Source organism: Phodopus roborovskii, unplaced genomic scaffold (assembly GCF_943737965.1).
Source record: "Phodopus roborovskii unplaced genomic scaffold, PHOROB, whole genome shotgun sequence".
Lineage (NCBI taxonomy): Eukaryota > Metazoa > Chordata > Mammalia > Rodentia > Cricetidae > Phodopus > Phodopus roborovskii.
Genome location: NW_026126516.1, coordinates 2933675 through 2948080, shown reverse-complemented (window position 1 = coordinate 2948080; position 14406 = coordinate 2933675). Strand labels below are relative to the sequence as shown.

At 43.3% G+C, this 14406-nt stretch overlaps 1 protein-coding gene across 7 annotated transcripts in view; it reads left to right on the top strand.

Annotated features, from left to right (window-relative positions):
- Positions 1-9828: 9828 nt before the first annotated feature.
- The window catches only part of Atxn3 (ataxin 3), a 33967-nt gene continuing 29389 nt past the window's right edge, over positions 9829-14406 (top strand). For 2 of the 7 annotated variants that reach the window (XM_051196493.1, XM_051196492.1), the window contains exon 1: positions 9832-9893. In XM_051196493.1, coding sequence (XP_051052450.1) covers positions 9870-9893 — 24 coding nt within the window. In that variant the 5' untranslated portion in view covers positions 9832-9869. Of the gene's footprint in view, positions 9894-14406 lie in introns of all 7 variants that reach the window. The other 5 variants (XM_051196494.1, XM_051196495.1, XM_051196497.1 and 2 more) reach the window with 5 other exon arrangements.

The window sequence follows — 14406 nt, the reverse complement described above, 5'->3', positions numbered from 1 at the left end:
GTTTGCAATAAGGGCAGGAAGTATAGATGATCACTGAGTTTGCCAAACTTGAACACAATGTCCTGAACGCAGACACTGTCTAGTGTTCTGCAGTTGACTGCTTTTAACGTAACTCCATCTTTTATCAAAGGTCTTTACCATCTCCATTCTTGCTAGCCTCAAGTTTACAAAGCAGGTGAGCAGTTCACTTGGTGAGCCCTTGGCTAGCATTTTCAAGAACTACTTTATAAATGATGCTGTTTAATAAAGGCTAAGAGAGAACCACTGTCTTCTAGGAAATAAAGCAAGATTAGCTTTACTTACATTTATATATCTCCAAGAAGCATTTGTTTCCAAATCAGTGGGTGAGTTGTTCTGGAGTCTGGAAGAGCCCATATGTGGCAAGAACCCCATAGTCTCATCTCTTTTCTGGATGGAGCCAGACCAAACCCATTTCTTAGAATGTGAATGCCAGTAGTGATAGCTCTATTCCTGTCTCATCCTGGAGGTAAGGCCAGAAATCCCCTAGTTTAAAAAGACTCCCCAGGTGGCTCTGATGTGTAGTGTTGAGAATTCCAGCTGTAGCTAGGCAACAGACTAGAACATAAAACAGACGGACATGTTTTAAGTATATGTTCATCTCACCATGTGCTACATCATAATTTTGTAGACCAGTTGATGTTCAAACTATGAGGAATAGTATTATGAACTATGTAGTACCTTAGGCTTTTAACTTCATGATTATAGTCTTAACACTGACACTCTGGGTACTAGGTTCTTAAAATCTGACAGATGGAGTGGTGAGTGTACAGCCCATGTCAGGAGGTGGAGCAGGAATGGAGCCTGCATGGGCCGCACACAGGTTATGCTGAGCACTCTGGCAGCAATGTACTGCTCCTCCTGGGACTGTCATGTCCTCTCAGCCACTGCGTGTGATGTATTCATTCCCATGTGTTTTTGTTTCATCTGTGCATGTGAATCTTAACAAAATTGGTGGTTCGGTGGTGGTGGTGTTGAATTCAGCACACATTTGCAATTTTTTACCTGACTCCCAGTTCTGCTCTTCCTCACCTGCCCTCTGGAAAATGTTAAAAGCCAGAAAGTCTTTAGATGACTGGAAATACCACCTCAAGGAAAGAAAGTGTGCTGTGCTACAGAAGGCATTATTTGGAGTGGACCTGAATTTGAACAGCAGCTTGTAATAGCTACTCCCTTTTTAAGATGTATTGTTCCTAGCCCTTAAGAATTCCCAACCACCTTTTATTTCAGTATTTCAAAGGCAGTTGTATTTTATATTTAATTTTCTCCACTTTGTTTTAGCAGCCATAATGACCTTGCTTCAGCTTGTACGTGACCACTGGGTTCATATACTTGTCCCTGTGGGATTTGTCTTTGGATGCTATCTAGACAAGAGGGATGACGAAAAGCTGACTGCCTTCCGGAATAAGAGTAAGCTATTTCAAAGGTTAGTTCACGAGCCTCTGGAGTTTGGGCTGTTTTTTCAGAGGTAAACAAAGCGGTGGTTTTTTTTTTTTTTCTACTCTGATGATTTATGGTCAAGTGATGGACAGACACTTCAGGCTTGTTATTTAATCATTGGACGAAATTGTAGGACTACCTCTGGAATATAAATAATCTTTAGTATATGATCTAACCATTGCCAATCTTTGAAAGCTTCCTGATTTTTTCTTTCATTAATATTTTCATGGTGACTTTTGGGAAAATTGGTTTTTATATGTGTTTGTCACATGTTGTGTGGGAGTGCTCCTAAAGGCTAGAAGAGGGCATCAGGTTCCCTGGAGCTGGAGTCACAGGTAGTTGTGAGCCTCCCACTGTGAATGTCCTCTGTGAGAGCAACAAGCACTCCTAACCACTGAGCCATTTCCCAGCTCCCCATTATGCATACATTTGTACTTTCACCCCATTCACTGGTTCTCTTGTCTTCCAAAAGGACTACCTTCTGTTTTCATGTCACATGCATTTAAATCTAGGTTTTGCATGAGAGCAAACATGAAGTATTTTCTAATTTCCATTACCCTTTCCCTTGAGACTCCCCTTGTAGTTCCCATTTCTACAAAGTCAGAATTTTTAAAGGGTGTATTGTAGTGTAGCAACAAAACTTAAATCAGCTTTCATATATGTTATTGTATAACATATATATCTTAAGCCATAGAATAGCTGAAGTAAACAGTAATGCTGTGTTTTTAATGTCACTGCTTGAGAGCTTTACATATGATGACTGAGTGGGAATGCCCAGAAGCTGCCTGGGTCTGTGTCATGCCTAGCAAGACCAGATAGTGTAGCTATCTGCCAGTGGATAGATCTATCTGGGTTGGAAGCTCAAAGGGGTAAAAGACTGAGTAACATACAGTGTCACTATGCAGGTGTGGCTCACATGTCTGGTATTTCAAGAAAGATGAAATGAGATGCAAGGGATCCAGAAACAAATGCATTCAGAAGAACAAAGTGTCATGTAAATCAAGAAATTATTGTTCTTTAAGCTAGGAGACAGTAAAAGTTTATGGGAGAACTGAATGAATGTTTATGACGAATCTAATGTTAAACTTAGATATGTCAGTTTGATAGGATGTAAACAAATATAAACTTCTGACCCTCTCATAAGAAAAAAAATATTTAATGGGAGCTGGAGAGGTGGCTCAGTGGTTAAAAGCATTGGCTGCTTTTAAAGAAGACCCAGGTTTGGTTTCTGGCACCCACATGGTGACTCACAGCTGCCTAACTCCAGGTCCAAGGGATCCACTGCCCTCTCCTGGCATGCTAGGACATGTGCACACATGGTGAATGTATATACTGTAAAGCACACATATCAAATAAAAGTTGAATATTTTTAAAGTTGACTTTTCCTTATTTCTTTTCACACAGGGAACTGAGGCCCAATGAAGAAGTTACTTGGAAGTAAATAAATTCTGTGGGTAAATCACAGATGTTCACATTTTAAAAGTTATCAGAGAAATAAAAACGTTTATTTAATTGGAAGAATTTAAAGTGTGATTCTTCTTATACTTTTAATTGAGGTGATCAGTTATATCCTTTGTAGTTTATGGGGGTCACTTTCAAGTATCAGGCACAGTTGACTTAAAATAACTAGTGAGGCCACGTGTAGTTACACAAGCCTATAATCTTAGCATGTCGGAGGCAGAAGTAGAAAGACTGCTGCAAATGCTATGTCAGCCTAATTAACATAATAGGTTCTAGGTGAACCAACGGTGTGTGTGTGTGTGTGTGTGTGTGTGTATCAAGACTGTGTCTCAAAAAATCAAAACTACTACAATTGAGCATGTTGTTGTGTACGTATGTACCCCGTTTATTAGTAGTATTTAATTTTCTGTTTCTCTTTTTGGATTATGTCGTGAGCTGTTTTTTCGGGGCTGCAATCGGAGTTGGCTGAGCAGTCCCAGGTTCGTACCTTAGTGGGGGTGTGTGGATGAGGGAAAGGCTAGCTAAAATAGGGTAAAGAACAGAGACACAGGGTAGCTGTCGGGAGGGCAGAGTCAATCCATACTGAATGCCCCTAGTTTATTCATACACCATCTTATGTATTCAACCAACAGTGAGGACAAAAGGCAGAAGACTTCTATTATATAGAAGTGGCAAAGAGACTTCCCTTAATCCTCCAGGTATTTTGTGGCCACGCCTATTATCTGGCCTTCAGGGTCGAGAGTAAATGCACCACCAGACATTCACCATCAGAACATTTGAGCTCTGAGCTCTCTGAACTCAAGGCAAGGCAGTATGGACTCCTTTTCATGGGTCCTGACAGGATTATTATTATTATTATTATTACTATTAAATCATAACTACCGTTTCTTCCCTTCATATTTTTCACACATACGCTATGGTTTCAAGAAGTTTGTGTGTAGTGAGATAGTCCTTCTGTAGCACTGACCACGCCCATTGGGGGGTGGAGCCATGGGCGGAAGTGACCTGTGGAAGGAGGTCGGAGGGGGCCAGGAAAGGCTCTCTCTTTCTGGCATGACTCGGACAGGAGAGGATCGGGTTGAATTTCCTGGTGTTCATCTGTCTAGGTTGTAAGTTATTTCTCCCTGAATAAACATCTATTCAGCCTATTTGTTTATCCTGATCCTTATTTACCGCAATATTTGTGTGTTCAAATTTTATCTCCATCGTGAAGTATTAAGAGAATGGGAATGTCTTAGAATACCATATAGAAGTGGAGCTTCTGAAAAGTGATAGGACTAGTCTGTGCATGGGGCATTGCATCTGTCATTGAACTCCTGGTGGCTATATAAGAGCTGTATCACTTGCCATGTGATACCTTACACCACCTCAGGACTGACAACAAGGTCAATGCTGGCTGTGCTCCTTGACCTTGGAACTTCAGAATCATGAGCAATACCTTGTTACAGTCTACGGAGACTAAGAAAATGTCCTTCCAGGGAACTCTAAAGGATGGTGCTAGGGTTTTGTTCAATAAAATCATTAAAAACAAGGAAACCTTAGATTGGCAATGATTTCCTAAAAATGACACACAGCATTGTGTTTTGAAAGATTAGTTAAGTGTACTTAATAGAAATTTAAAACTTTTGCTCTTTTAGGGTTGGTGGTAGAGTTCAGACAATGGTAGAGCCTATTCTGGATAGTTCAGACTACTTGTCTAACATGGCCTTTCGTGTGTGGATTCCCTAAGCATAGTTTTTGCTTTGTTTGAGTTTCTATGTTGTGTGTTGTGTGACTTCCTATAACAAACACCCCACACAGGGTCACTAACAACAGACCAAAAACTATTCCATCCAGGTCTAGCTTGGTGAAGCAGTAAGCTTACTGGGGTTACTCACAAGCATGGGTGACTCAAAAGAAGCTAAAACACTAAAAAGCAACAACTCACAAAAGCTGCCCACTGAGGAGAGTCTTCTCCCTGGTGATTGTTTATTGCTTATGGAAGCTTGGGGGAAGGCTGGTGAATCTTGAAAACTTTCTCTCTGGAGTTTGATGAGCTTCCTTAGCATAGGCTTCATTTTTCTCTCCAGGAGGGAATGTTCACTTCTTTGGAGAAAATACTCACATATGGATGGACTCCATTGTTTATCCATTTACCAGATGTTAGACGCTGGGTTGTTTCTACTTTTTATTATTCCTGTATTAAACAACAAAACCCTGCAAAAAATGGGTAAGAGCGTGAAAACAATAAATGGAATTGGTTCATAATTCATATTCTCAAGTTCAACTGTCCCTGCTTGGAATCTACATTTCATGATTCTGTTTTAGGTAAAACTAAATTTAGGAGAAATATGATTATGAGTCTAGCACCTAGTTACCACTGATTCTTGTCAGAATACAAGAGACACAACACTGTAACATTTTAAATGGCAGACATTAAACCATTTGGTCTGGGACAATAAAATTAATGCCAGTTAAAAGGTACAATACTAAAGATGGAAATACTTTTGTATAGTCTCACTTGATATTCAAACTCAGTGAAGGTTGAAGTTGAGGTGTCTGTAGTAACAAAGGGCATACCAAAGTGTATGTACATGATTATTCTCTTTTATTTCTTCAGGAAATCCTACCAGCGTGTGCCACCACAACTGGCCTCTTTTATTTCTTAAAGTTAGTTTTATTCATTTTTTTTCTTTTTTTAACGAGTGTTTTCTCTGCATGTACACCACTTGCAGCCTGCCTGGTGCCTGTGGAGGTTAGAAGAGGGCACTGGATCACCTGGAGTTACAGACAGTTGTGAGCCACCTTGTGGGTTCCGGGACCCACGCAGGTCCTCCCAAAGAAAATAAATGTACTTAACCACTGGGCCACCTCTCCAGACTTACATGATTATCCTGATTCAGCAAAACATTTTTAACTCACTAAATTATTGTGAAGCTTTCTTTGTATCAATCATTCAATACAGAATCTATTTATTCACTGTTCTGCACCAACCTGTAATAATAAATAAGCATGCTCTTTTGAATTCAGAAGCTAAATGTTTAATAGCATATTTAATAGCATGTTTAATACCATCCTGGTGTGGTATAGTGGGTACTTCATAAATACCTGTACAAGGTGTACTGGTAGCACAGCTTTCCCTGTGAACTTTCCAAAAGCAAGTAAGCTATATGACTGAAGAAAAGGAATTCAGAAAGATAAAGTGGGACACGAGGTTGCAGCATCACAAAGGGTGGTTTCAAGGCAGCAATAAGGACAATAAGCACAATGGGAAGCAGCTGAACTTTATATGATGTAAAACTTACCTGACAATGTGAGACTATCTCCTTACCTTAGATTTAAGGTGACATGGGTAAGTAGAGAGCTTACCAAGCATGAACAAATCCCTGGGTTCTATTTCCAGCACCACATAAACCGGGCATGGTGGTCCAGCGCTATCAGGAAGAGGTGAAAAAGTTCAGTCATCCTGGGTTGCATAGCAAGCCCAGAGCAATTTGTCCTGGAAGCCCCATTTGGAAAAAAAAAAAAAAAGGAATGATACTGTCTTTTGTATGGTTGTGGTCTCTGTGCCAGGCACAGCAACTATTTGTTCAATAAAAGAACAGTTGGTGAGAGCTGTACTTTTGAAAGGTCAGTGACAAGGGCATGAACTGGACACACTAAGACGGGATCAATTCATAGTTCCAGGGACTAGACTACACAAGAGATCAAGATGCTCTGAACCAAGCAGTGGCAACATGAACAAGGGCAGAGGGCGTGAGAGGTGCGCAGTATGCGAAGACCATGAGGGGTGAAGCACCAGTGACGGGAAGGGGTCACAGATGAGTCCCCAGGTCTCCGTGCTGTCACCTGGATCATGTCACCTCTGCAGTCCCCATGTTGAAAGATGGATTAGGATTATGAGGAGGGATTTTGGCTGTGTGTCCTGGTCATGAGAGTAGAGCTTTCTTCTATAACAGAAACAAGGGCTCTTAACCATGGAGCCATCTCTCCAGCCCTCCCTTTAGTTACCTATTAAATAGCAAAATGTCTTGATAAAGGAGACTGAAGGGAGCTTGTTTGTCCCCTTTGCTTCTCTGCCACATGAAGATACACACAAGACACCATCAATGAAAAACATAAAACCCAAGACATCTGGTCTGCTCTAGCCTCCAAAACTGATCAGTAAATCTCTGATGGTAATTTACCCAAGCAGTCCAGCTTCATTTATTCACTTGGACAATTGAATCTTAAAAATACAAACTAGAAAACATAATTTGCATTTTCTTATCAGGATGCTGTATTTTCCTGGTTAAGCCACAATTCCTTAAGCACATAGGGTATGCTCATGTTGTGTGACATTATTCCTGGGGAGCTGTGAACATCTACTCATCTCAGAGACCTGAGGACAGACCAAAGTAAGGATACCACCAAAGTCCAACTTGGTGAACCAATGAGTTTTATTGAGATTACTGACAGAAGTCCAGAAACGACTCAAAGACAACCGCATTGCTAAAAGCCCACTCAAGCACGATGACAGCTCATGAAAGCTGGAAATGTGGGCTGCACTGCACAATCGGGAAACTCAACAGTTTGGAGAGTCCCTTACAGGCAGTTTAGCAGGTCTCTGCTCCTTTCAGCCAGGCCAGTTGATGTGAGCCTCTGCTAGGCAACTCTGCTTGTCTTAGAGTGTCTCCTAGTAGTCCTTACTGCTTATATATGCTTGCAGAGGGAAACACCTAGTGAATCTGATCAGTTTCAGGAGCTTCTAGAAGCCTCTGATTTGTTCACTTTCTGAGCTTAAGATGCCCCTCTGTAAAAGGGAAAGTTTTCCCTGTCCTTAGACATGGAGCTTCCCTCCACTATGGACAGCTTTACCTTTGTTTTATTGAAAGAGGAAATGGCACACACAAATAATATGGCACCTCCCCTTGAGCGCTAGCTGGTCTTCACTGGAAGTCTCCATTTCCTTACCTCTCATTTCCCTTCTTTTCTTGAACATGTACTCTCACAAGAATGATCTCAATAGAAACAAAACTGAGCAGTCTCCTGAAAGTGTTTATGACCCTGAACTTCCTGGCAGCATCTAACACTGACTGGTCCTTGAGGCATTCTCTTTGGGACCTTCCATTTCATTGCATTCACCAGCATTGTGCATTCTTCTTGCCTACTGCTTTCTATCTTCAGGGCTTGGCTCTACATACTTTTCTCAATCTCTTCTTTTCTCTACATTGAGACAGGGCTTCTCTATGTAACCCTGACTGTTCTGGAACTCGCTTTGCAGGCCCGGCTGGCCTCAAACTCAATGCAGATCCACCTGCCTCTGCCTCCTGAGTGCTGGGACTGCAGGCATGAGCCACCATGCCCAGCTAGCTTCCCGTGTTTTAAATTTTTTTTCTTTATGTATTTGTACTTTACATGTATGGGTGCTTGCCTGCATGTATGCATGTGCATCACTGCATACCTAGTGCCTGCAGAAGCAATGGATTCCTTGGATCTGGGCAGGCTGTTGTGAGCCTCCAAGTGGGTGCTGAGAATCAAACCCAGGGGCTCTACAAGAGAAGCAAGTGTCCCTAACCGTGGAACCATCTCTCCAGCCCTTTTAAATAGCAAATAACCCCACCCCCCTGCTCAAACCAGCTTCTATAAACTCTAGGCTTGATGTCTACTACTCAACAAAGCACCTGGATGCTGCATAGGCATTTAAATTCATTATTCCCCAAATTAAACCTCCGTCTTCTCTTCCCAAGGCCTTATTCATTCTGCAAAGTGTTTCTATAGGAGTATTACTCCTGCTGCTGGCAGTGCTTACAGCAGAAACCCAGAAGTCCTTCTTAACAACACCCCCTTTCCCACTGGATTCTTTTGGGTGTGCTCCTAAGGCTTCAAACTGGTCTTTCTCCATCCTCAAAATACTAACGACTAACTAATGACTACTATCATCTCATTTCTCCCAAAAACGCCTTCAAGTATTCTGTTCCTCGGTGATCCTCTAATTGCTAATTTGACTCCATATCACTATTGTTTTAAAATCTTGAACTGCTTGTCACTGCTTTCTTTCTGGTGGGAGCGAGGAAGGGTCACCCTATGTAACCGGGTTACAGGCTGGCATATCCTAGCTATCCTCCAACTCAGTGTACTCCAGGTACAAGGGTTTTAAGAATGAACCTTCGTACCCAGTTTCCTTGCTGACTTTAAAGAACCTAAAATGGTTTCACGTGCAAGATGTGGGTCCATTCTATGCTTAATACTCATCAATCACACCACTCCCCAACGCTGCCTCCAATGCAGGCAAGCGCCTCTCAACAGGGTGTTGGCTTTTTCACTTCCCCAACGACGCTTCCTCCTTCAGAGCGAGAGCACTTACCCCGTGACCTGATAGTCATCCCAACAGGCAGAACTATCCTGGACACTGTGCTTCCCCTAATTTCTTTGTGCCTCCGTTTCCTCATTTGTATAATATTACAGCAGACACACACATCCAAAGATGCCGTACCAACCTACACTTAGAAGCCGGCTACAAGTCAGCCCTAACTAAATATTTTTCAACACAAGTACGGGTATTGAGAGAATACCTTTTCTTGACAGAGGTTTTCAGTTGGGAGAAGAGGTATTCATGACAAGCAGTTAAGCAGAAAGTACCAAAGAAGATGGAAAAAAAGAAAGACGTAAAACCTGGCCACGAGGATCACCTAGAACCCTAGAATCACAAGGGTCCAGCCAAGCACGGAGCCAAGCTCCTCCGCACGACAGGCGGCGCCGCAGCACCGCCGACGCCGCAGGAGAACGGACGCCCCAGGACCCGCCGCCCAGGTCACGTGGCCCGCGCTCCCTGGCCCCGCGCGCCGCGTGACGCGCGCCCGCTGTTGTGATTGGTTGGCTGGGGACACGTGGGCAGAGCGGGGCGGGGCGGGACGGAGGGGTGGGGCCGGGGGCGGAGCTGCTGGAGGGGGCTGCTCCGCGCCGGGGCCGTTGGCTCCAGACAAATAAACATGGAGTCCATCTTCCACGAGAAAGTGAGTGTGGGCGTTCGGTGGGGAGCCGGCCGGGGCTCGGCGGCGGGCGTGGGGAGCAGCGTCGCCGTCTCAGGAACTCAGGGCGGGGCCTGAGCGCCCCCATACCGACCTGGCTGGGTGAGGGGCGCTTCCTGCCTCCTCCCGGTGGCCCCGCTCGGGAAGCCTCCCGCATGCGCCCCCCGCGTCCTCGCCCCAGAGGACCGGGCGGGTCACCAGGGCTCGTCGGGCATTTCGGGGGCTTCACCCGGAGGGTTAGCGCGGGCGTTCCTTCTTCACTTGCCACGCCTTTTCTGGTTTCCTCTGGTCGGGTCTAGTCTAGCGAGCCGCATCTCCACACCTGGTGGACCCTTCCCAACTCCACCCACGCCCCCTGACCTATCCTCTGACAGAATCAACTTTTCCCACGGCCTTCTGCGGGTGTTACCGTGGCTCTCCCATTGAAAGGCCTGCCACTTAGGAAGTAAAGTAGGAAACCCCGGAGTCCCTAAGGGAAGTCGTCATAACAGTTTTTATTACGGGATGTTTGGGTTTGGTTTGCTAACCCTTCTTTCCGGACTAGAAGGCCAGCTTTGTTTTTTTAGCTATTATGGAATAGATTAGAATCTTTCTGCTGTATGATCCGGTTAGTCTCTTCCTCGCCTTCATTCCTAAGTAACTACGCTTTGAAGTATCGTGACACCTTGAGAAACTGGTCTTTGCTCGCATACAATTATTAAGTCATTTGGGTGTTCCTCACACAACTTTGGCATATGACACCATGTTTCATAATCGTTAGGTTAGGAGAGGGTTGCTAGTTGAGGCTATTGTTTACTAGGAGCAAAAGGTCTTTGTTTTATTGAGTACTTGAACATGAGCTTTTATTCAAGGTATGCATCGTTTATGCATCACAAAGGAAAAACAAAAGTGATGTAAATCTAAGACATCGTTAAATGAAGTGCTCTTGAGAAGACATTTCTGAATGTTTTGGAACTGGAACAAGTTAGTTTGGGACAAGATCTCTTGTAGTCCAAACTGGCTCCAGACTTTCCATCCTTCCCATCCTCCTGTCTCTGCCTCCTGAGCGCTGGGATTACAGCTGTGTGCCATGACTCCTAGCATACCTCCATCCCCTATACATTTGTAATTACTTTCCCAAAGGCTTTGCCATAGAACCCATTTGAAATGTGGTAGACTTTGAACACTTTATACACTGCTTCATGAGACTCCTGCCATTCTTTTAAAAATCATTTTATTACTGTCATGTATGTATGTGTGTGTGCTGCTGAGGTCAGGACAACTTTATAAAGTCTATTCTCTCCTTGCAGGAAAATGTGGGTTTCAGGGATCTGACTTGGGCTTTCACAGCTAGATTGTCTACACATCATCTCTGGGGCACTTAATGCATTAAAAAATATTTTTGTATGGCTGTTTTGTTTTTGTGTACTGTGTGCTTATGGTGCCCACTGAAGTCAGCCGATCCCCTGGAACTGGAGTTGCAGAGGGTTGTGAGCAGTAACATGGGTGTTAGGAATTGAGCCTGAGTTCTCTGGGAATGCTCTTAACTGTTGAGCACCCCCCCCCCACACACACACACAGTCCCTTCTTTACAATATTGATTGTTTCTCCTTTGAGCTGATTTCAGTGAAGGTAACTACTGAACCATTATATCCAAAGTGCTAGCCTATAAAAATGTACTCAGGCTGGTAAAGTGCTTGCTGTGTAAGCATGAAGAACTCAGTTCATATCCCCAGCAACCAAGTAATGCCAGACAGGGCAGTATGTGTGTGTCTATATTTCCAGTACTGGAGGATCTGCATGCAAACACGTACACAGGAACACATATACAAACATTCGTGTGTACACACACACATAAACCTTGCTCATCCAGGAGTCACTCAGTTATCAGCTGTTTTATACACTTAAATACTTGAGAAGTAAATTTATCGTGTGTGTGTGTGTGTGTGTGTGTGTGTGTGTGTACATTTGAACATGAGTTGGGGTGCACATGTGTACATGTGCATGTAGATGTCAACCTTGGTGGTGTTCCTCAATGGGCTGGAACTTTGCCAAACTGTTTAGTCCCAGGTGTCCTCCCATTTCCACTTCCCCAGCCCTGACTGCAGTTACAAGTGGGTACCACAGTGCTTGGCTTTTTAAATGAGGCTTCTGGGGCTTGAACTCAGATCCTAATGCTAGTTTGACAAGTACCTTACTGTCCCCAGTCCTAAATAGTACATTTGCTTTTCTCATCAACTTAGCAAATAAATCAACTTAGCAAATGAACGTTTAGTAAAGCCATAGCATATTTCAAGAGATACACCTGCAACTATAGGTTACTCATCTTATAAGAGGCCATTCTGGGAATATTTGAATGTACATGCTATTTTCCAGAGAATTCTTTTCCCGTCCATAATTTGCCTTTAGTCAGAGAATCATCTAGAGACAACTTCAACCACTTCTAGGTATTACTTTTACACTTGCCCCTTTGATTATTTATTATTAATTTAGAATATAAAAAGTCAGCCAGGCGTGGTGGTGGTACAAGCCTTTAATCTCATCCCTTGGGAGGTAGAAGCAGGCAGATCTCTGTGAGTTCAAGGCCAGCCTGTTTATACAGTGAGTTCAAGTACAGTCAGGGCTAGGTAGAGAGATCCTGTCCCAAAACACAAAACAAAAATAAATAAATGAAAGTAGTTGTCCATTGGTAGATCTCCAGTTGGAAATAATATGTTATGAGTGAAGCACATGGTTTGTGCCTATAATCTCAGCTGTTCAGTATGCTGAGACAGTAGGATCGCCAGAATTCCTGGCCTGAGAAAGAGCCGGTGCATATGGGCGGAGGCAAGAGGTCCTTGAGCTTCTGAAACACTGGTTCTCAACCTGTGGGTCATAACCCTTTGGAGGTCCAGTGATGCTTTCACAGGGGTCACCTAAGACCATTTGTGTATTAGATATTTGCATTATGATGCATAATAGTAGCAAATTCCAGTTATGAAGCAGCAGCAAACATAATTTTGTGGTTTGGGGAGGAACTGTGTTAAGGGGTTGCAGCATTAGGAAGGTTGAGAGCCACTGCTCTAAAAGGTATGGGGTTCTATTTATTTAAAGGATACGAGTTTTCTGTAATTTTATTTTAAGACAGGGTCCATGGTGTAGTTCTGGCTAGCCTGGAACTTGTTTTGTAGACCAGGCTTGTCTTGAACTCACAAAGACCCATCTGCCTCTCCCTCCCAAGTGTTAGGATTCAGGTCACACACCACCATACCTAGCCTCTAAATAATTTAAGCCTTTGCAGGCCATATATGTATATCTGTGTCACAAAGTCTCATTTATGTGAGTACATTTCTATTCATCAAACTGTCAAATTTTTTTTTATTAATAAAATGCAGTTTTTAGCTTTGTGGAAGATTGAGCTTGGGCCTATGAGCTATAGAGTTTGCCAATACTAAATCATCGATGCCAGATGCTCTCTTGGGTGGGTTGTTTCACTGTCTCTCTTACTCTGGTGCTTGTATTCTGCCACCTTTGTTAGTGCTCACATCATTGGCACATTTGGTGCCGTCTGTATCTGTACTTTGAATGTAATATGAACTGGGATTGTGAAGTGCAAGAAGACAGAAGATGCTGAGAGTTGACCTTGTTCCATCTGTTGTGCCCTTTTGTGATTGCCAGCTCTTAGTAAGGCTATGGGGAGGGGGTCAGGGAAAGCCTAATTCCAAACAATTGATTTCAGGAATGGTAACAGCACAGATTTTGAGACTTCTGCCTGGGTTTGAACTCCAGCTCTGCTTGTAGGATTCTGGATAAGTTCCTCATTACCTCTGAGGTTTTCTTTTTTTTTTTTTTGCCTCTGTAGTTGATGACACAAATAGGCTGCCTCAGAGTCATGCATGCTAAGAAGATGTCCAGAAGTCAGCATTGCAGAAATGGTGGCTACTGCCTGTGTTTGCTGAGCCTCATACTAAATAAGGGGCAGAAGAGGTCTGGGGGTGTAGCTCAGTGGTGGAGCACTTAACATGGGCAAGGGGCCAGGCTCCAGCTTAAAACAAAAATGAAGGAATAGGAGCACACTGCATGAAAGAGGTGGTAACGGTAAGCGTTGTGACTGTGATTTGAGCTCTGAGTCACATCATTAGGGTTGTATCTGTTTTATAGTTAATACTGTCATGGGGCTTACCTAGTTTCAGGTTGGACACAAAAACCTGGGTGTGGCTTGGTTACAGTTCCCTTCTGTGATTTTATAGACTATTTTGGTAAAAGTGCAAGTGTAGTGTGTTCATCTTCTGGGCCCAACACATTAAAATATGGACCCCAATTCATAGAACTTTAGTAGCAAAGTGAATTTCTCTTCTACTTGGGTGAAATACTTAAAAATGTTTCATTACATTTTATTGCATTGTATGTATCATGGTGTTCCATGCGTGCTACAGTGTACATGTGGCAGTCAGAGAGCAATTTGGTGGGATGTCCTCTCCTCCCACTATGTGGGTCCTGGGATTTGAACTCCAGGCTTGATGATCACAGCAAACAGACA